The following is a 23,165-nucleotide window of genomic DNA, read 5'->3' as shown; positions in this document are numbered from 1 at the left end:
TATCCAAGCATTTATTTTTATCATTTCTTTTTTATTTTTAATCCCAAGACAAAAAGCATCACAAAACACAGAATACAGCAAGTCATCATAGGCTACTGTATGATTAGGAATCCAGCTTATAACTATAATTTCGTTCATTTCAGCACTTTAATTTTGACTTATTCACACTTTACTGCTGTGCACTCCTGTAAAGCCACTGACAGTTGAAGCGATTAACACTGATTATCCTGTTCTAATGTGATCTTGTACCAGCACATCCTCTAATAGTAAGCAAAAGCACCTCGAGCAACACACTAAAAGAGGACAAAGTGCTCACCAGGCCTCAGTACTTCCCAGATTGTAGAATGATCCCAAGCAACAGCCTGATCAAAGTAGACCCTTTGCTGCAACCCACAGGAGGTTTTCTGCCATGTCTTAGTGCAAAAAACCCACAGGGCAGCCACAGCTGTCTTGTGGAAATGACTTAAAGACTATTAGCCGTCACTGAGGACCTACACAGTATTGGCCAGGTGGTTTTCATGAAGTGGATTTCTCCAATTTAATGAGTTTTCCCATTTTCCCTTGCAGTCTTGGTCAACCTTCGATACCATTTCAAAGAGCTGTGGTCTAAAAGGCCACGGTGTTTTAAAGTACTGTGGCGTTCCACTGCATTGTGTCTGGTGTAGCGCAATGAAAGCTGAGCTGCATGTATTCAGGCAGCGAAACCCAACCCATGTTTGAATTAGTGTACAGAATACTGCAAAGCTGCTGATTATTTGGTACGTTAGCACATGCTCAAGTATCTCATTAACATAAACCATGAAGTGAAAAAGAGACACTCGTGATAATCTGCAAGCTACTCTGAATGGATTTTAAGGAACCAAAACCCCAACACTTTATCTCTTCAGCGCTTGTGATTTAAAGCTTTTAAGTCTCTGCAGATTTCGCAAAACACTGAGCAAGACAGCTACAGCTCAAACATTGACAGAAAGAGTCGTCAAGTATCTACCAAAATAGCAGCAAAAGTATTCTTTGGATAATCCGTAGAGAGACACATCCGCCGAGCTCAGCTTGTATCCTTTTGATATTGTTCTGCAAGTGTCCACCGAGTAGTCCTGGGTCAAACTGCATCTTAAATCCTCCTCTTAGTGCTGTCTGACAATGACGGGGGTTATTTCAGGTTCAAATTCCAGTGTGCAAGCAAAGAAGCTGTAAGAGGATTTCAAGAACAACTTTGACCCAGGTGTTAATATCACACCAGAAGAGTAATAATAACTCCATCATCCTGGCCTTGCCACAGCATCTCGCCCTCAAACTCCACTTTCCCATGTTTCCTGGCTCTCATCAGAATCCCCACCACCTTGTCAGAGATCCGAACGTATCTGTCAAACAGTTCTCCAAATGTGACCCGGGTCTTTCCATCTGGGTCCGGATCGGCCATAGTTCTGATCACATAGCACATGTCGTCTATTTCACGGTGGATATGTTTCTCCGCACGTTTGGCCCTTTCTGCCGTCTTACTACCCTCCTTTGGACGTCCGTAACCCTCTTGACCTTTCTGGAGGCGGAGGGACATGGAATAGTCATAATCAAAGTATTCACTGAAGGGGTTGAGTTTCTGATTAACTGTGTGCTCAGAGGCCCAATTCTGCCAGCGGCTCTTGAGATTTCCCACGCTGCTGTATTTCTTGGACAACGTGTTGATCTTGTTGGCATCCTCAGCTTCTTTTTTGTAGCTGTGAAGCATGTCAAGTGACACAACAAGTCAATACAAAATGAACAAGACACTCAGTACTGGTTTTTATTGTTATATTGGTTATCATTTCTGCTTCTCTCTTGGCCAGATCTGATTTGAAAAAGAAAGGTGTAATCTTAATGAGAAAGTTACCTGTATAACTAAACAGGGTTTCAGTAATCAACAGAAAGAACTTGTGGTTTTACTTGCTTTTAAATGTAATTGTTGGAGACAAAAATGATAAATGTGTGCAAGTTTTTGTGTGGTCTAATGAAAACATCCAGTCTGTCAGCTCAATTCTCTATTTCTTAAATATTGAAAAGAAGTAAAGAGTGTTTGAGTTTTTAGAATTTGTTGGATGAAAGTTGATTTGGTGAACATTTTATACTCCCTCTTAACATTTTCTTTTTTGAAAACTTAATTCTGAATACAAAATGAAGCCCAGTGACACTACTTACATTGGAACTGAGGATCTTTTTATTCCCACTGCTGTCTCAGAGTCTTCTTCACAGTTGTTTTCCTCTGCTTCTTCTGAAAAGCTTGTTCTGTGTGTTTTATCTACTTCCAGTCCCTCTACATCTGCCTCGAGGGGCCCACTGTCCTCTTTACGCCCACAGGTGAATCCCTCTCTTGGATCTCCTCCTTCTTTAACAAGCTTCTGCTCATTCTCCACCTGCTTCCAGCTTTTGGTCAGCGATGACACCATGTTGGAGCACTTCCTCCGACGGGTGGGCGAGCTTTTCTTCTTTAGCAGTCTGTCAATCTCCTCATCTGATGGGAGATGCTCCCTCTTGATTTTTTCTGTCAGGAGCCCAATACCTGCACTCTTCTCCTGAGCGCTGCTGGTCACTGTCTTCACCACTTGCTTTGTCTTGATAAAAGACGCCGCTGGTGGCTCATCCGATGTCTTAACCTCACCAGTCTTTGATGTCGTTGTTTGTGTAGCTGCGAGACCTTTAGAAGCTTCTGTTTGCTGCGTTTGAATGGATGGAGGCTTCTTTGAAACCCACTTCTTTTTGGGTTCCTCTGGTCCACCCAGTGAAGACGGAGCCCAGCCGCTTGGCTCGCTGGCCTGCTTGTTCTCATTCTCTGTCACCCATTGCTGCCAGCTGCTTGCCAGGTTGCACACCATGCTAATAGTGCGGAGCTTCTTGATGTTCTTGTTGCTGAATGGTTTCCTTTGGGAAACTTGGCCATTGTGTTTGTCTGACATAATTGTCTCTATTAGTCTGTAAATACAGGCACAATTAATCCTCACAAGTAAGCTGTAAGATTTGCTAAAATGAACTCATATCCTCTGCCTGACTCGCTGTACCTTTGTTGCCTCTGTTTCCCTGCTCCCACACACAGCTCCAAACTGGGGAGCGTAAACCCTAATGGTGGAAAGTATTCGAGTCATCCCAGGCTACCAACGTGATCGTCTTTCTCTGACACTGGTCACCCCCATGCACTCATGTTTCATCACAGATTAAAGCGCTTGTAACTAGAGGTGGACAGGGCAGTAAAACAAGTGCAAAACAGAATGACAAAAAACTTACCATTTTATATGCATTCAACATGTTCAGCTTCATAGATATTAATGATGATGATGTATACTGGGAGATATCTGCAACAATTACACAATATTCTACTTCGCTTTGCTAGCTTTTGCTAACCTTTTGGTTAAAGTACTTGTGACTCTTGATAAAAAGTATAAACCTGTTTTACAAAGTCTTACAAAGAATACGTTGAACTCATAAGCAGTTAAACCCACTTTTAATGGTATCATCTTTACTGCCACAAGCTGACATTTTTGGTGTAACACAAGGTTATGGTGGCTAATGTTAGCCAGTGTTATGAAACTTTAGAGTTGCTGAGCCCATTTGCTGATTTCCTTGCTACTATAAAGCTTTCCGTTTTACCCTTTAACTGTCTGAATATATTTTGTGGTCAAGGGGCTGCAGTATTCACTGCATATAGTGGGGCTTTAAGGGAACGTTTCAGATTAACTCTCTGAAGACAACAGTGATGCATGAAGTAAGAAGGAAAGAAATGCAACAGTACATTAGTATAATGACTGAAACTAGCACCACTGAAGGAACAATGGGCTGGGAGGTCAGTTCCTTCGTCATAATTATGCAAATTCACATGACCATGAAAACAGAAATATTCAATTTAAAGTACAAATTCAGCACCTTAACTGTGTACTCGACTAGCTTTTAACGGTAGCTAGTTAAGAAACTGGTTATAAAGAAAAAGAACAAGTATAACAAAAGGAAACTCTGGGGAGTTTCAACCAGGAAAGAATATGATACCCGCAGAAGACTGGGATGTCTTGCTTACGCATGCAGTGGTTTAGTCTTCCAATGCAGAGGTAAGGAAATCTCATCTCACTCAGTGGAGAGTGGCATGTATTCTGACGTTAGCAATATCATCAAAACATACTGCAAGCCTTAGGGGGTGTTTAGTCCTGTTTTAAGAGCTGTTTTATTTGAAGATGGTTTTATGTGTGTTGATTTTACATATGCATGTCTGATGAGGAAGGGGCCTGTTTATAAATAGGACTTGGAACATACACACGCACACAGGCATTAAGTTGCATCTGTTGGCAGTCTGTCATGGAGGGTGGAAGTGACTCAGAGAGCATCAGCAGAGGACATGTTCTCAAACCAACTCAGCATGTTAATATATACAGTTTCAAACTGTGCAGAGAGGAAGGCTAGTGCTCCTCCACAAGGACAAACGGGCTCACTATGCTTTCAAGTCTGGGGATAAAATAAAATCTGTGCTTGCAAATGCTTTGAAAATCCAAACAAAATATTAATTTTAATCCAAAGTAACAAAAAAACTGCATTATTTTTAATGCTTTTAATGAACAGACTGTATTTCATTGACAAAACATGCAGCACTTCCTTATCTAGAAACTGCCAAAGAGTTTGTTTTCAAACAATAAATGTTGTGTTTAGGTACAAAAAATCACCCTGAGACAATTTACCTCACAGGGCTTCTTTGTTTTTATATGACACACAGCCACAACTCGAGATTTAAAAAAGAACTGACCTCAGATAAAAGCTATGAATGTCTGGCTGAAACTAAATTTGGGTTTAAATTTAGGAGAAATATGAGGCGAAAATAAGAAACAGGGCACTTCTGCCCAGTAAAGAATGTGATACTTGCACAAGATGAGAATGCCCTGCTTACTCAGTAAGTGGTTTGGTCTTGCAGGCAGACAGGAAATTCAAGCTCTCCATGCCAGCACGCATCAGCTGATGTCTGCATGTTCTGTACCCTGCATTGTGTCAGTGCTGCTTTCCCTGCCTCTGTTTGGCTTCATGTATTTACATACAAAGGTGAACAGTTCCCAGAACATAGCCATTCTGCAAAATATAAAGTACTGCAGTACTATTCAACATGGTCTTGCCTTTTTTGACTGATACTTTTATTTTATTTTATTTTATTTTATTATACATATAACTGCATTCTATTTTGTGTTAATTGTATTTTCTTGTAGGGAGTCCAATATGCTAAAACATTAAAGTTGGTCACAATCAAGGCAATGCTCAATTTGTTTTTTAAGAGTTTAAAGTTTAATTTTGGAGAAGGAGTTTTTAGTTTGGTTGTCTACCACTGGAGGTCACTATGACTTCATTGTTGGAGCAGTACACGAAGCATCAGGCTACAAATAGTTTACCTATGTGTTTAGTATTTTCACACAGAGCAAAAGGGCCTTTCTACTATTAAGGAGACAGGAAGTTCCACTGCATATTGAATTTAATCCCTATAATTTGCATTATAAATAAAATATCCAAATATCCAAATAAAACTCCAATTCCAAAAAAGTTGAGATGCTCTGTAAAACGCAAATAAACGATTTGTAAATCTCTTGAATCCACATTTTATTCACAATAAAACATTTTACTTCTATGACAAATATTAGCTCATTTTGAATTTGACGCTAATAGCGCTTCTCGAAAAGTTGGGCAACAAAAGACAAAAAAAAGTAACTGTTTTTTTAAATTAATTAGGTTAACTGGCAACAACTCAGCAACATGACTGGGTATCAAAGGGTATCACAGACAGGCAGAGTCAGAGTAAACATGGGCAGAGCTTCACCAATCTGCAGAAAACTGTTTGCAAATTCTGGAACAATTTCAGAATAATGGTCCTCGACATAAATGTGTGAAGACGCTGAGAATATCATTATCTGCAGTTTGAAATATCGTCAAAAGTTTCAGAGAACCAAGGAAAATCAGTGTGATCTTCGGGGGCCCTCAGGTAGCCCTGCATTAAAAACATAGAAATCCCTGCATGGGCTCAGGACCACGTCTAGAAATCACTGTGAATGCAGTTTGCTATGTCATCCACAAATGCAGTTTGCAATTACAGTTGCTCCGAGACAGTAACAGTAACAGACTAAACTATTTAAATAGTACAATATGTTACAGAGTTTACAGATTTAAGAAATAGCGCTAATATATATATACAACATTTATATGTTGGGATGTTGATTTGATCATTGCAGCAACACTTCAAGTCTGATGAAGAGGATAAAGACAAGCACAGACAGAGCACAGAGCACAGACCAGTCTGCATTCTGAGCAAGACATCCCAGTCTTCTGCATGTACAGCATCACATCTATTACTGAGCAAGTATCTCTGTGCTATCTCTGGAAGCAACAGGCTGCAGCAAGCAAAAATGAACTCATTTGACAGTAATAACCATTAACCTGCCCATCAGATGTAATCAGAGGTTACAGCTGGGTAGAATGATCCAGAACGACTCAGTGTTCTGGGACCCTCTGTAAATGAACAATTACATCTGATAGGCAGGTTAATGCATTTTGACATTTCTTTGGGCAAGATACTCAACCCCAAGTTGCCCCAATGTATCCACAAGAGTGTGTGTGCGTCGCATGTGTGGATTCGAGTGAATAAAACATGTAGTAGAAAGAGCTTGAGTAGAAAGGCATTGTATAAAGACCAGTCTGCTTACCATACACCTCAAGAGTGGTAGATATCAGTTTGATGATGATGCTGATTAGATTCACTCATCGAATTCTACCCCTTTATCACGTCCAGAGGTTGGAAAATCAGCCATGCAGCTCATGAAACATCTACTTATATGTTGCTGTTATTATTCAGATAGCTAAATCCACAAAGAGCAGTGAAGTTATTATGTATCTTATTTCTCAACGCTGCACAACTAAACCTGATCTTTCACTGTATAATGAAAAATTAATGACACAGAATCCATGGAGCTAAAAGTGACAAAGATGCTTCAGGTGAGGAGAAAGAACGTTCCTCTAGACTCAATGAGTGCAGAGGAAGTCTGAAAGGAGAGACACTGCACCTGTGCTTCTTGGTGCTTATGAACATGTGCAGTGTTACTGCTGTTTTGTTTACCCTGCACTGCTTGTACTGAATTTGTTTCATTTGGCTGCAGATATTAATGCGCCTCAGTTGTACAGGAATGCATTTGTTAGGGGCTCTCAAGCTGTTACTCTGACCTTTGCCTGTGTTCCTAGATTTGTGTTGTGCTCGCTGTTATCCTTTTGATCATACTTAGAGTGTTGCTAAAATGATCAAATCAACTTCCCAACATGCAGATGAAACAGATGTGATTGAAAAAGTAACTTTGGTCAGGGTTTGTTTGCAGGGCCAGTGTGAAATGACAAGATGGAACAGCTGTAACTGGGATGTTTCTTTTTTCCTGTCTGTAGACCTTCACTGATTTGTTGCCTCTTCATTTTCAGGCCAATAAACAATATCTATAACTGTCTAACTGCTCTTGACAAATAATTGGAATTACCTACACAAAACTGCAGTTTTAACGCAGCTGTATTGAGCTCTTGAAATGCTGCAATGCTGACCCTGACAAAGAAGTCAGCCGTACAAATCTGTCTTGGCACAGGAAAAGTAAACCACTAAAAAATCCACTAATACTTCCTTCCGAAGAGGATAGATGTTATTGTTTGACTGTGTGATTTGTCTTTTATAAATAAAGATGGGAAAGATAGTAAATTAGCGCTAGCTCAAAGCAGTGAGGCAAAGAAGAGACCTCGTCCCCTGCGGAGGGATGGACGGGATGACAGAGTGCACTGTTGGAACCAGACAAGTTGATTAGCTGAAGGCCGAGGGAGAGTTTAAAGGTCCCTGGTTTGGATTTATGCGCTGGGTTTGATGACAGTGTTTTACACAGCGAAGAGCCTGGAAGAAGACGAGGAAGAAAAATAACAGACAAAACAGGAGCATAGTGGCAGTGTTTACATTTATATGATGTATTAGTAGTGCTGTTTAATGTTACAGATTTTTTTTATGTGTAACTGATAACTGCTAAGGCTTTATAAAGGATTAAATGGTCTCCTTGAGGGGCTTTGAGGCTCTCCTTATGCACACACAGCACTGACTTCTGACAAATCTAGACGAATGACGCTAACGCTCACAGTTACAATGCTAACATGATAACATTTATAACTTTGAATATTTATAATGTGTTATCGAGCTTAGATTTTCGACTTTGTGCCGTAAAACAAAGTCTGCACAGTGTTTTGGAAGTTCTCAGATGCTTGTGGGTGGCATTTCTCAGTTATAGTTCAGTTACACAACAGTGAACCTCTAGGAAAAACACTGGCTGCCCAGTGATTGCACTGAATGTCTTTGCTGTTGGAGAACAATCACAAGCAGTTGGTGCTGCAACCAAATGGTTGCCCACAGTTTGTGCGTGCAACACCTTCAACCTCTGGGCGATCACACAGGTTGCCTAGTGAAAGGCAACCTATTTTCCTCTGACTGCAGTCACTCTCAGAAAGATTGGCAAAGGTTTGCAAAATGATTTATGGCTGATCGCTGTGTTATCAACAGATTGCACGAAATTGCCAAATTGATCTTACTCAGTCACAAACTAATAGCAGATTTCTTGGAGATTAACTTTGTTTTAGCTATTTTATTGACATGTTGATGCTTTGAAGACAGCAGTTGACTGCAAGTAGTCACAGATGCTGTTGCCATTTTCAAAGAACCCAAGTTACAAGTGTATTACACACAGTCGCAGTTATTTTGGTGACCACAGTGTGCAGCTTCTCTTTTGTCTTGTGTTTGCAGAGTTGGGCATTTATAGTATAAAACCAGCAAAGATTTATATGCATAATCTACATGTTCCCTGCAGAAAAATGATGATTTTCCGTTGCTATAAAAAAATCAGACCACTTTATATAATGCACTTCACAAAAACAAAGATTTATTTTACCCAGATAAAGAACTTTCTCTCATTAAATATCATAATGAATAAGAAAAATGATAAAAGACAGGTACTTTAGTGGTAATTGGCATTGCTGCACCATTGTGTCATTGCTTCACAGCAAGATGGAGCTGGGTTCAAATCCACCAGTGGTTTATTTTTTTCCCTCTGGGTGCCCTGGCCTTCTCTACTGAGATTGAAAGTAGTTTTCTGAAAAGTATATCCCTGTGTTTTAAAAATGACACCTTTTAATATCTTAATCTAATTTTTTATTAAAGTATTTACACTAATTAATGTAACTTGTATTATTCTCAACTATCTGTTTTGGCATTTTATTCTTTTACATTCCCGTTTTGTCTCTTGCACGTACGCCACTTTGATGCACATGCTGGCTTTTGTCACAGCTGCTAACAGCAATTCTGTGTTAAATTTGTGGCTCGCAAACAAGGAACATATCAAAGTGTTCTGACATAAAGACGCAGACTTGCCAAGTGCAGATTGTGATAAAAGGTTTATTGAAGATTAGGACAAATCAGGCTGCTTTTCAAAGTATTCTTGATCATTTGCACGCCTGCGCCTCTGCATTTTAGACGCATTGAATATGTTAGTAAAACACATGCTGTTTGTTTTGTGTCATGCTCTCGTTACCAGATATCTTACAAAAACATGTTGCTTTTGGCTGGCATAGCGTCACTCAGCTCTCACACTTCATTACTTCTAACCGCAGCAGCCTCTGGAGCAATAATTGACCACACACTTCTCACTTGTTACATCATCTTTTATGGAAAGTGAGTTCCAAATTAAAACGACTAAAATACGGCCCTCATATTCTTTAGCCACTACTTCCTGACATGCAAACCAACTACCCGTGCTTTTTTGCAGATTTTCCAGCGTAATTAAGCAAAAAGTATATACTATGTTCCCATAACTTCAGGATGTTTAACAATCATCTAAATCCATTTGGATAATTTGTCCTTTGCTTAAATTGGTGAACAAATCAACATTTACAGCTGAAAGCTTTCAAGCCCTTCAGTAACCACGCAAGTACAAAGCCTTGGTGTTATTATCAGTTTGAATGGTCCCTTCCGTTGCCTGCAGCCTTTCTTTGCTTCACACCCTCTGTGTACAATAACTGTCATTCTTACTCCCACAGACCATCAATCACGTCAGGCTCTTTTTGAGTTTTTCTGCATGAGAGAGTCCCGCACCTCAACATACGTTTACTTTTCTATTCGTCTCCATTTATTTTGTTAAACTGCAGGACTTTTCGCTCAAGACCAGCATATACAATTCAAACTGCTTTATAATCGACAATCTGAAAAAGTAAATCATGACGATACCAGATAAAAATTGGTCTTTTGTGGTCTTGAGACATCAGAGAATTGTTAATGTACATTTGGACAAACTCCGACATGTAACATTTTAACTGAAAAGAAACTGAATAAAGTATCATTCCGTTTGATAAGCTACAGAGTACCAGAGTGAGAAAGGGAATGATTTGAGTTACATACCTCAAATATGAGGAACATCAGACCTCATTCAATCTGATGAATTCGAGAGGTGACTACACCAAGGCTGTTTCAATATCATGCTTTGTGCTGTTGCATCTTTTTAAATGGCTTGCTTTACTGGCAGTTGATTCTGTCTATTGTTGCTAGTCTTGGAGCTTCCTCCTCATGACTGAAGGTGTATGAGATCCATTTAAACCTCAGAAAAAAGTTGTCATAGGAATAAAAAGATAAAATAACATGTGGCTAAACACTAAATACACTTCTACCCTAAAAATGATGGAAGGAGCCTTTTCTTGGTCGCAAATCTAACACATGGATTTTAGTTTTAGCCTGCATCCAAAAATACTGGGTTTGTAATTTGAAACTTTAGTTTGGTTGTCACAACACTTTTTATGGAATGTAAATCAAACACTGCATTATTCCTGCTGAGATAAGCGCTTGATAAAGGTGGGTGTTTTTCTCTAAACCTTTCAGCGAGGTTTTTGAGTTCACAATGCTTTGTCTGCCAGATGAAGACGTACTCAAATTTAATCTACACACGTGGCTTAACAACCTGATGTGGCTTTGCTTGCATCACGAGCTTCCAAACCAGACCCTAAATGGATATTTACGCCTCGGGTCTAATATGTGCAACAAGGCTGGTTATGTACTGAATCTAAACTCTAAAATATGACTGTGTGAGAATCATCGACAGTATATAAACAATCTGTTTTTAGAGCGTCGTCTGTCATGTGTAGGCACAAGCCAAGAAGTGTAGCCGCTGCTGCTGTATTAACCTGCTGCTCAGCTTATAGCTTGCATTCTGTTTTCCTGCAAATGCATATTTGTCTTACTTAAATGTTTCAGATCAAACACATTTTTATATTCGATGAAGATAACCCGAGTTGATATTAAATGCAGATCTTAAAAATGATGATTTCATTAGTTAAGGGAAAAAAGCTATCCAAACCTACCTGGCCATTTTTTTCTTTTTTTGCACCACATTCGAGGGCAAGAACTGCAATCAAGTGTTTGCAATAACTAAAAGTACTTTGTCTCACTCGTCTTTGCAGAAATAATCTTCAATTATTTTTTCAATAGTGAAGTATTACAGTTGTTATAGTAACAATACTAGTATATGCAACACCTCCAGTTGCATGTTTTTGGCATCTTGATGCAAATATTTACTTTGCAGAGTTACAACCAGCGATGGGAAGTTATTTTAAAATAGGCGTAAGAGCAACTCTGTGCCACTGAGTCTTTGTGTTTTACTTGCATCTATCTGAAAGAGCGAGTGTAAACACAAAAAATGATTTTATTTTATATGCTGGATGCAAAAAAATAGGTTTAAATGTTAAACCAATTTCTTCCAGCCAAAGACTGTAGCATATTAAATTTTTGCTTGATGCCATGTGCATAAAGTTAAAAGATTAAAATTAGTAAAACAAGTTTTAAAAAGAGACTATTTCATATGATCCAATTTTATATGATAGGTTATGCAGAAAAAATAGAACTGGGATGAAAGGTCCATTGCTTTAATACGTATTCAGGTTGTGTTTTACCTTTTTAAAAAGTAACTAACTAATAAAGCAACTAATTACTTTTGAAAATAAGTAATCACTAAAATAACGGGATTACTTTCATGGATAAGTAATCAGTAATTAGTAATTGCTGATTTCAAGTAACTTGACCAACACTGGTTACAACCGTAGATGACCACTATGAGCAAGATAAATAGTAAATGCTAAATAAGTGATGTTTGGAGACCTTTTGTATTATTTTTTCACATGTAGAACAAAAGGACATTGAATAGAATGTATTTTTATTGTCATTACAATACATGTATTATACAATGCTATATATATAAAATTAAAAATGATCATGCAACAGTGCAACATATAAACAAGATATGCCCACTAATGATGTTGTTGCTTTTTCCTACATCACTTCAAGGTATTTCAGGTTCCCCACAAATGAACCAGACGTTTGTTTGTGGAAATGTAGGAATTTTTTCCTTTTCAGGGGCAGCAACTGCAACACAAAGGCCCACTGACCACTGGTTCCAAGATAAACACATTCAACGCACCAAATGCCACTGATGAACAAACAGATGGCTTTAGAGCTGCAACACTACACATGCACACACAGATTCTCAAAGAGTCACGAATGTACTTCTGGTAGCTGTCATGGCTTTATTATAGTCACTGCCTTTTTAGAAGAGCAACTGAGATTCCAGTGGACAGGAGGTCCTGCCATGAGCAGTGATTTTTTTTAGCAGAACTTTAGGATGTAGTTACCAATTTAGGGTTAAGACTCCACTGAGTACTTACAGTTCTATATGCTTTATAGCAGGCTGATTTGTGGTCTCCACTAAATGCAAATCTACAAAGACGTATGCTTTTTTCTGCTCTTAGTCCAAGGGCAGACTCAACATACATTCATGTGACAAACTTTGTTAAATTTTGGATTCAACCAAGTCTCATTACGGCCTCTTCAGTCTGGAGACGAGTGTGTTTTGTTGCTTGTTCCACAGACAGCTACATTTTGCACAAAAACAATTCCAGTGATAAACATCTGCTTTTGATACAACAAATTTATTTCGCTGACACCATTCATTTAGTTTACAGTTGCAATAATGGACATAGCTACAAAAATACAACTGCTTCTTCTTCAGCACATTCTTCAATAATAATAATATAACAATAATAATAATAATAAAACAAAGAATTACCTGATTTTTGTTTCTGAGAAAAATGAGATCCACATATCAGGACGTTTGTTTTAAATTTCGATAGAAGGGTAGCAGGCCCTTGTAGAGCAAAATTTAGTATTTTGGTCTAGACAACTGTTATGTTCCCCTAAAAAGGTCCAGGGATGAGGTTGAAAAAAGGAGACAGGGAGGCAAAATGGTTAAATTAAAGAGTTTTATTACTGCTTCTATTAATAACCAAACTCAAAGAGACAGACAAGCCCCTATCACCATTTAAAGAAACAAAACTCAAGCGTTGGTCAGTGAACTGAAAAGCAAGTAAAAAAGGATTAGTTACCAAACACACTCCTCTCCACCGAGTAGGAGCCAACAGTCACAAAACACAGCTCACTAGCTGCAACCACTAACATGGCTCTCTGGCACTAGAGCTCACCTTTCTCTGGCCTTAAATACTTCTAATTGCTGATGAGAGTCAGCTGTACAGAAAAAAGGTGACACGTAAGACAGGAGAGACAGCAGGACACACCCACCCAAGGGCAAACTCAGGAGGTGGCCCCGCTAGGGCTGTGACAACAACTCAAAATGTGATGTCCACACATGTGGACGCCAGGTCCTAGGAGGTTAAAGGTCACACTTTTTTGCTAATACCTGGCATTCAGCCTATTCATCCTTTGTTTCCTCTTTAGCCTTCGCCCTATGTTAGCTCAGATATGCTCCAGCCCATCCACTTACAATAATCTTTCTTAAGAAATATGAAAATGAAATCCGATATAATTGAATTAACAGATGGCAGCTACACTTATGTTTTCAGATTCACTTTTCTTCTCTCTGAATCCTCATTACTTGTATTTGTTTTAGTTGAGCAGGTGGTCTCTTCAGGGGGTTTCAAAGGCCTGCGGTATGACTGTTCATACTGCAGGCACTGTATTGTGTTATATCTGATTTGGTTGTGCTCCAGTGCCGTCTGTCCTCACCTCCTTCTGGGAGTCCTCGTTGACCCTTAGCTTTTTCTGACTTAACAGGAAAGGATCCATTTTCAGCGCGGTAATCTGTCTGTCAGTGTAAGAAGCTGGTGGCGTGTGTGTACGTGCGTATATGGAGATTACAAGAGGAACACCACTTTGCTCAACATCCCTAAGCCATCACTGGAGACAAAACTTCCCAGTCTTTAGTACCTCCTGTCTTCACACCAACAAAGGACAACGCTTAGGACCACAAAGGTGTTTGCCAGGTTTTTGTGGACCCTCTTCACACTCCACTGCCTCTAAAGAACACATTCCAGTGAGGGTGTTGGGTCAGCGAAGGCGCTGAAGGACAGTCTGTGGTCCACAGGCTGCAGTAATTTGTTTATTCTGAGTAGGCCCAGGAATGTCAACTATGAAGAGACACTACAAGTCATGACAGCTTCGTTTGACACTTTTGGCAATCTGTCATTAATACTAGTGAGCAAGCAAAGCGAGCCACCACTCAGCACAATGCCACTCCACTGTGTGGACAGGGAGAGAGTTTTAATCTCTGCAGCATCTGGTTGGGTTCTTCAAAAAAAAAAGGAAGATGAAAGCACGTCTGTTTATCTACGTGATTTATCTCGTGTCTTTCTGCACCAACACATTCACTTTGCCCGGCTTACAGTACAGCATTTGTATATGAAGATTTACACTCCTGTAAAAGATCTTATCGTAAAAGGAGGCTTGTTGAAGCAAAGGAGAAATAAAAGGGAGATGTAATGAGGGCTAAATTCTGAAGCCCCTTGTTTAAACCTTTGTCTATCATCACATCATTTTTGGATGACAAAGTCCAGCCTAAACGCACATTGAAAACATTAGTGCATCACATGCGCTTTTATTTCATCTTAGCAACACAACACTGACCACATGTTACAAAAGATGTTTAAATAAATCAGCAAATCTAGAAGTTAACGAGGTAAAAGCAAAGTTATCAAAGGCACATTTTTTCCAGGGTTATTATTTTAACTTCTATGTTTTATGCTCAGCTTCAAAAAAAAAACACCACTGTACCTCTGGCAGAGTGAAAACTGCAAAAAAAAGAAAGAAAAGAAAAAAGCAGGAATGCTGCTTTATATGCACACCCATTAAATTCTACAATTTTAGTATGCTAATAAACATGTCAATTGTCATTTTACAAGTTCCAGATACACTTCATCTTCTCGCCGTGTGTACCTTTAGTAAATACACCACAGTAGATTCTGTTTTTATAAGCTGGAAGTTATGAAATACATGTTCACACGGATCAGTTGGTGGAATCATTAATTTCATGCTTCATATCCAACCCAGACTCCTTCTTTTTCTCTTAAGCCGAATTGATGAGAAACAGAAACTGGCTGGATTCTGTGGCTGTGTCATGTTGATGTCTGTGGAAAATATTTTGGATGTAACTCGCCCTAATGATCTGCTCTTTGTCGAAAGTTTAGAGGTCGGAATTCGATGAAAGCTATTGGACAAAAAAAAACAACCCCTTTCACCTCAACTCGCTCGAGACGCTAGCTTAATATAAGCATTTACACCTTTGTGAATATGAACGAATTGCTTTGTGGTATTATATACTGAATGCTATGTACAGTATATATAGTGTAAATCTGTAAGAATAACTTGTAGCAAGTGTGCAAATGTGAATGTTTTTCCCTCAGAGTCGCATATGCATTGGGATTAATGTCCTTGAATGATATTTGTCTTGTTTTTTTACAGTCAGCAAAGGTAAGGTGATCACTCATATCGTGAACTTTGGCATGTGTTAGTTGCTTCTCGGCCAAAAACACAAGGCAAATACATATCAGTCCAGAATCTAATCCAATAATAACCTCACACGGTGAACTCTAAAAATAATCACACTCTGTCAAAAACAAGTGCATAATTGCCAGCGAATAACTGCAAGCGACCTTCCTAATTCTTACCAACTGTATATCACCACTGGAATTTCAAGGTCATCTTAAAAGTTCTTACAGTATCCATAATGCAGACAGGAATTCAGTATACACTGTACGAAAGATAGTTTCATGAGTACAGTTAGGATAACAAAAAATAATACTAAAAACACAATATGTAACACAACCGTGATACTGATGGCCTGTGTTCTGTTAGCAACATTTTAATTACAAGTTACAAAAAAAGTCACAATGCTGTCCTGCAGTTTTAGAGTCTGTGCAGCTCTGTGGTAGCTGCTTTCTATTCAAACAAACAAAAAACGTTCAAGTCCTTGACATTATTGCAACACAGGTCCAGGAAAATAAATTGAAGTGCGACATTTTGTGTGAATATTCCCTACAAGCTCACACATTTACAACGTCTTCCTCATTTGTAACATCAAACTTGTGAAATCGCTTGGGAACAGAAAATCAGTTCTGGTGCGTCGCGCCTTGATCTGCGCTCCTCCTCCTCCTCGCGCCGGCTTTTTCAGCTCAGTGTCGGGAAAGGTTACGAAGCAACAGCGGCGCAGGCTGAAGAAAAGATTCACTGGGTGACTCCCCTGTCCAGCGAAAATGAGGTGAGACGAGAGTAGGAAATAGGAAATGTCCCTCTAATGTGTGGAAGTTGAGTTCACAAGTTCAAAAGACTAGGAGAAGTCCAGTGGGCGGATCATCATGGTTGTTGCTCGAAGTGAGTAACTGGGGCCCTTAAAGTAGTGCCACTTGATACCGTTCAGCTTCCCTATGTGTTGTCCTTGGTTAAAGTACATACCATTAAGGTTTGAAGGGCCACAGGCATCAAACCACCAACCTGGGAAAAAGACAAAAACATATACGTATTATTAACATATAATACAGACCAGAGAATTATTCCTGTATTGTTGCTGTAGTTATAAAGTTACTTCAACCGCAGGCTTTGTGCTTTGTGAAGGTTGAAAGGTTCCCATGGCCTCACCCGCAAAGGCTTGGCATAAGTTCAGACACCGTTTCCTGCTATCTGCTGAATGTGTTGCTGTCAGTGGGTTCATCAGCATGCCAGTACCTGTTGCTGAACACTTTTGGGACCTTCTTCTATTTAAAGCAGTGCATGTATGTGCTTCAGTGGGACATCAGAGCAGTGAGAGGCATGGGAAACTTTTATTCCACCCACAAGGTGACACATTTTATAATTTCTCTGAACTATATCGGTTAGATGAAGAAGGGGCCAAAACTCAGGCACCAAACTCAGGCATGTTGAGTTTTTAAGAGGGCCTCTTTTATAGTTTTATCCAGTTTCTCAAGTACATGGGAATAGCTTTCCATTTCTTCTTAAAGGCTAAAACTGTGGACCAACTGGCAAATGTCTGCCGAGGAACTTCTACATCTTTGGTAGCCTGAATCCTATTAGTAATCTTTCAGAAGTACTTTTAATCTTTAATCATATATTTAATGTCCACCTTTTAACTCATTTATTTGAATGATACGTGATATTTTCCACTGTGACAGCGCTGGTGATTTCCACCCGAAAGAGACTGGTGTCTGTGCCAAGAAGTTAGTACCAGCAGAACACTGCAAAATGGATGTGCCTAATGTTGGAACAGCCGGTGTCAGTGGTTGCTGGGACAGCTACAGCAAAAACACAAAGAAATAAAAAACAAAACAATGATTTGTTGACACAGCCCACGGATTTTGAATCCCGTGATTTTCTGCCAATAAAAATGACAATGGAATCACTTTCAAAACTAATGATATGTAACGTTCTCAAATCTGCCAGAACGTGAGCTGTTTTGTGAAAATGCACTAGCACGAGCATCCTGCTGGTGGGAAATGAAAATCAAATTTTGCCTGTTAAAGATTTGGAAACTGCAAATCATGCTTTACTTTCCTCTCACTTCCACGGCTCTAACTTATTTTCTATGCAGGAATAACACAGTTAGACCCTTATAGCCCTGGCCTCTCTTCACCAAGGAGTGAATACAGAACTCAATATTAATTGATTATTAATTCTCCGTGTCACCTGTGCAGTGGGCGGAGAGTTACTACAAGCACATCTTTAAACTCCTTCTACTTTTTCAAAAACAAATTGGAAATAACATTAAAAGCATCTTAAAAACTTTATCTTTAAAACAAATCTGGGTAAGAGGTCTTTTTTATTTATTTAAAGCCTATCAGTGAAGCTTGCAATATTGTTATTCAGACAGTTTCTGCTCTTACTTTTAGACATTTGTTTCACAAGTATAATATCTCCTGGTTTGATCCTGGGAGAAGACACAAATTCCTTCGGGCTTATGTCACGAAGGGCACAAATCAAACATGCTACAGGAGCTACCTGCCCCTGTGATCCTTTGTGAATTAAGGGAAAAGCTGTACCTTTCTATCTTATTTGATGATGATATAAAATGCTGTTTATGTTATACTTTCATCCACAGAGTCTGCGCTCTTAATAATTCACTTCTTGCTTGTTTCTGTGTGTTTCACATCTATTTAATTTTGCGATTTTGAAAAACAGGAATTCATGAATTTCTGGTTTATGTCATCCTATCTGCCACTGATCAGTTCTTATATCTGAATCACTGAACACACACGGGAACACAGTCAGATATAGATGGAGGAACGGAATGTGTCAGTCACATGGTGACAAATGGCACTTCTCCCTTCTGGCGGTCCTGAATACCACAGCGCACAACAGCATGACATTTCACTGAGACCTGTCAGTAATCAGGAGCAGAGTTTTGCCCTTGTTGCTGGCACACATCACACAGATATAAGTTTCACATTGATTGCTGCTTCATCCTAGGACAAATGGCTAACCTGGCATGGAAACCAGTGCACGCCTCTTTATATTTCCACTGCTGCGTATCGTTTCAGGTGCAAGTGCCAGTGGGGAAGTGAAATTGCACTTGTGGTGGTGCAATTTCACTTCCCACAAGAAATTCAGTGAAGAGAAGGTTAAAGCCGGCTATTTTCTGAGCTCGAGAATAAAAAGTATAATTAAGGAAAGGGGTTGCTTAAAGTGGCAGGAAACTCATCAAGCATCTCAGTAATTCTAACAATGCATGTCCAAAATCCCCATGTAGAGAACCTGCACTGCACCAAACAAGAGCTAGAAAACAGCTTGTCCTTCAGCAATGAATGTGAGCATTTAGCAAGTAGGAGAGAGATATTTTCAACCCAGCACTTGGTGGAGAACAAAACAGAGCTGTGAAGACCAAGAAAGACTTAAACATACCCCCTCCCACACACACACACACACACACACACACACACACACACACACACACACACACACACACACACACACACACACACACACACAGAGACACAGATCGAAATGAAAAAGCCAGTGTTTTTAATTTTTTTACACCTAATATATCAGGACTAAACGTACTATAAAAATAACAACTGAGACAAAATTAGTCTTTAAACTGAAAAACCTGTTTTTTTGCAACGCGTTCTGTTGAGTCTGCTTTATTTTATTGAAATTGCATTCTTTCCTCCCATAAAGCAAATGTGGACCACTTGCCATCTTTTACAGTACTTGCTGATATACTGCAGACCACACAACCGCTGCCATACACATAAACATTTAGTGTGCACATCTCGATCCTTTGGGATTAATGATTAGTGGCCTCCCGGTTTCCAGCCCACAGCTTTTTACGAACTTGTAAAATATTTGAGGATGTTTTCCTTTGAAAAACTCTCAAGCACTGCAGTTTGTTCTCATGATGAAAGATGTCCTCCTTACTCCCGATGTCTGAGCGTCATCCCTACTGTACGCTCTGGAGCTGGGTAAATATATATATTATGTGTGTCCGTACTGTATCCTCCTCTGTATTCTTAGCACGGCACGCTGTGGTTGTCCTCATAAAGGTAACAGAGACATATTTTCCCCTTGTATATTCAAGGTACTGACGTCATTTAATGTCAGACTTGTTCTTATAAATGCAGGGAGTAAATCAAATGATATACCGCATACAGTACCACTAACTCAGCGCTGGGTTCAGCTCAGCCTCGAATCAGGCTACATGTTGTCATGCTTCTCATTTGCGGCTGGCCACAGGCGGGCCATGAATCAAGCAGAGTAGGGTGTTGATCATTGATCAATTCCAAGTTCCCTGTAATCCACTGCATTTAGAATGACCTAAGAGGTAATTCTGATCTTAAATTTGCATTTAGAAAATCCTTGATTGGAACCAGGTCAGGAATCCACAGCAACAGAGCTTCTACGAGGTGACATCAAGGGTCAGCGGGCTCCACTTACACAGCATGAGAAGCAGAGACGTTTTAAATCTCTCTGACACTTGGTGCCGCGCCCAGGGATTTTTATATTGTGCTTGTTTCCAACCTCAGTGTTACACATGTGGGAGTGGATGCAGAATATAGACTAATAGGTACAGATAGATCTTTAATTGGCCACATTTGCAGAACGAGGAGGTTTGTGATCACAGTGACCCGAGCTTATGACTGTGCAGTGAAGGTTGTGGTTATGGAATAGTTATAGTTCTGCATCACGCCCTCGTAAAAGTGCATTGTGTCCTGAGCACTGCGTAAGAAAAGCGATACTTCTACCTCTTCTACGTTATCCTTTGGGGTCTTTTTGTAATTGTTGAAATTGCGGTCGTGGTAACGTTGACATTTACAAAGCAATCTGGTGAGATGGGGAATGTGACAACATTACGAAGAACAAAGTCCGACGGAGCAAGAAACCCAAAATGATAACACAAGAGTTTTAAACAAACCCTTAGGGAAGCCAAACAATTTTGGTTATGAAAAAACAAACAGCTTTGATAGTGTGTGCCCAAACTGACCAGGACCGAGCTGTACACAAACATCGCAGACCCATTCAGCAATTAAAGAGTCAGTCATTTCTCCCAGGAGGGCCCAAAAATGAGCAGAGACACACGCGGAGCAAAGACCGGACTCATATTTTCCAGGTGACTTCAAATGAATATGTTTAAACTAGCAGCATTTTTGAGACATTAGCGATTTGATTATCTGATCGCTCTTCTTCCTGCGCTTGACTACATGTGTAACTACAATGTTACAACCACTGCGTGAATGCACTTACCACCAGTTAGCATGAGGGCGCATTTGCACATGCAGTTGTCATTGTCCATGTCCTTGGTACTGAAGTCTGCTCCGTGGATTACTAGACTGCTCTGTCTGCCTGCAGTCCCACTGTGGCTTTTCAGGAACAGCCTGAAAGACATCAGGAGGAAAAGGAGTGAGTCAGGACTCGAAAACATGTATGTGGGAGGAAGTGGGGGAGAGAAGTACGGCGAACATTGAAGGCAATAAAAGCACAGAGAAGACATAACGTGGTGCAGGAAACATCTCCTGAGAGATATTTATTTTTCAGTTGTGAGAGAGTACATGTGGAACACCTGGAACAACATTAAGAACAGGGTAGAGAGAATCTAAAATAAAGAATGAAAGATGGAGTGTATGAAAGAATTACAGACGAAAGTGTGAGTGAGACAGAATGTCTGGGAATCGCATGTCAGCCTGCAGAGCCAGTGAACGCTGATTTACACCGCAACAACAGGCTAAATCATTAAATGCAGACCTGTAACAGCTACCTGCAGTAAAAGAGGAATAAATAACCTGCTTAACAAATCATTTATCCATAGCTGGACACACAGGGAACAATCTCAATACAATATTTCTTCCCTGGCTTCTTGTGTCAGGTACATAGTCCTTGGACTTCTTCTGTTCACGATGTAGGACGATACTTTTTTGTCATGAAACCAAACATGCCTGTCAATTTTCCTACCAAGTCCAGGAAGATTTTGCAGCAGGAGTGCAGTTTTCTCATGTTATCTGTGATTTATCGTGTAAGTTCTCTTGGATTGTTTGGATACTGTGCACATGCTACTATTAGTAATATTCTTTCTGCAGGTAAAGTTTATTTTTTCAAGACTGAAAATGAGAAGATGGTTCAGTACTACCAGAATGAAATAAGAACGAAGTATTTCGCCTATAAGTACACTAGATTGGGTGGCATTGTGGAGTGGTGGTTAGCACCTCTTTGCCACAGCAATAAGGCCTTTCTGTGTGCAGTTTGCATGTTCTCTCTGTGCCTGTGTGGGTTCTATCTGAGTACTCTGGCTTCTTCCCACAATCCAAAGATATGCATGGGGTTACATCGAATGGCGATCATGTAGCACCCCTACATGATCCTGATTTGGATAAGTAGAAATAAATGGATGTGCAGATAACACTTACCTGAAAACAACATTTTAGTTGTGGAATTCTTGCACAGAATTTTTAACAATAGCTACATAAAACTAGTAACTGATAATTATCAGTGTGCTTCTGAACCAATTTAGTGATTTACTTTCAGTAGTACGATTCGTAAACATCCATCTACTCATATGATGACTACTTTTTCTAGTTTATTCTGAATTAACTGCAAATGGCACATAAAGAAGGTATGATTCTACCTTTCTTGCTTTATCCCTGTAAACACAGCCATAAATGTTTCGTAATTAGCTTTTTTCTCTCTTAATTACCTAATTAAGTCTAATTTTAGCAAAGTAATAGATGTGCAAGTTTACTAAACTTCTAGTTAAGAGAAAAAAAATCAACAGAGCTTTTTCAAAACAGCCTGAGTTCATTTAGGTGCATCTATTTACTTTTTCACTAACTTTCATCTTCCCTTGCAGTGCATTAAATCCAAAGTGCATTATTTTCACTGGCGTTTAAAGCGTCTGCAATCATAAGCTTACTTAACCTTAAAAGCTTCTGCAGCTCAACGTGGCAAAGACCAAGGAACTGATCGTGGACTTCAGGAAGACCAGGAAACACTTGACCCCAGTTTCAATCCAGGGGGTCAGTGTTGACATTGTGGAGGACTATAAATACCTTGGAGTACACATTGACAATAAACTGGACTGGGCTAAAAACACCACAGCACTTTACAGGAAGGACCAGAGTCGTCTCTATTTTTTGAGGCGACTGAGGTCCTTCAACATCTGCCAGAAAATGCTCAGGATTTTCTATGAGTCTGTTGTGGCCAGTGCGATCCTCTATGCTGTTGCATGCTGGGGGAGCAGGCTGAGGGTCGCAGATGCCAACAGACTTAATAAACTGATCCGTAAGGCCAGTCATGTTGTGGGGATGGAGCTGGACTC

At 39.7% G+C, this 23,165-nt stretch overlaps 2 protein-coding genes across 2 annotated transcripts in view; both read right to left on the bottom strand.

Annotated features, from left to right (window-relative positions):
- On the bottom strand, positions 1-3,076 carry abrab (actin binding Rho activating protein b). The gene is made up of 2 exons (XM_085446692.1): positions 2,173-3,076; positions 1-1,715 (listed from the first exon to the last, which is right to left on the bottom strand). The coding sequence occupies exons 1-2, from the start codon at positions 2,925-2,927 to the stop codon at positions 1,232-1,234; spliced, it is 1,239 nt and encodes a 412-aa protein (XP_085302818.1). The 5' UTR covers positions 2,928-3,076; the 3' UTR covers positions 1-1,231.
- Positions 3,077-14,943: 11,867 nt separating this feature from the next.
- angpt1 (angiopoietin 1) overlaps positions 14,944-23,165 on the bottom strand; it is a 56,992-nt gene continuing 48,770 nt past the window's right edge. Inside the window, exons 8-9 of the mRNA XM_085445715.1 lie at positions 21,101-21,231; positions 14,944-16,864 (exon numbers count right to left, since the gene is read on the bottom strand). Coding sequence (XP_085301841.1) covers positions 16,701-16,864; positions 21,101-21,231 — 295 coding nt within the window. The 3' untranslated portion in view covers positions 14,944-16,700. The remainder of the gene's footprint in view (positions 16,865-21,100; positions 21,232-23,165) is intronic.

Source organism: Copadichromis virginalis, linkage group LG22 (assembly GCF_057382275.1).
Source record: "Copadichromis virginalis isolate Kocher_CV1m ecotype Utaka linkage group LG22, C_Virginalis_male_GT1.1, whole genome shotgun sequence".
In the NCBI taxonomy this organism is placed as follows: Eukaryota; Metazoa; Chordata; class Actinopteri; order Cichliformes; family Cichlidae; genus Copadichromis; species Copadichromis virginalis.
The sequence above is the reverse complement of the archived record's forward strand: the minus strand, read 5'-3'. Positions and strand labels throughout refer to the sequence as shown.

What these genes read in the sequence shown, in the direction of transcription:
- abrab (XM_085446692.1), bottom strand. Translation starts at nt 2,927, where the DNA reads ATGTCAGACAAACACAATGGCCAAGTTTCCCAAAGGAAACCATTCAGC. An exon ending in AAAAGATCCTCAGTTCCAAT is followed by an intron (nt 1,716 to 2,172) that starts GTAAGTAGTGTC and finishes CATGCTTCACAG; the next exon opens with CTACAAAAAAGAAGCTGAGG.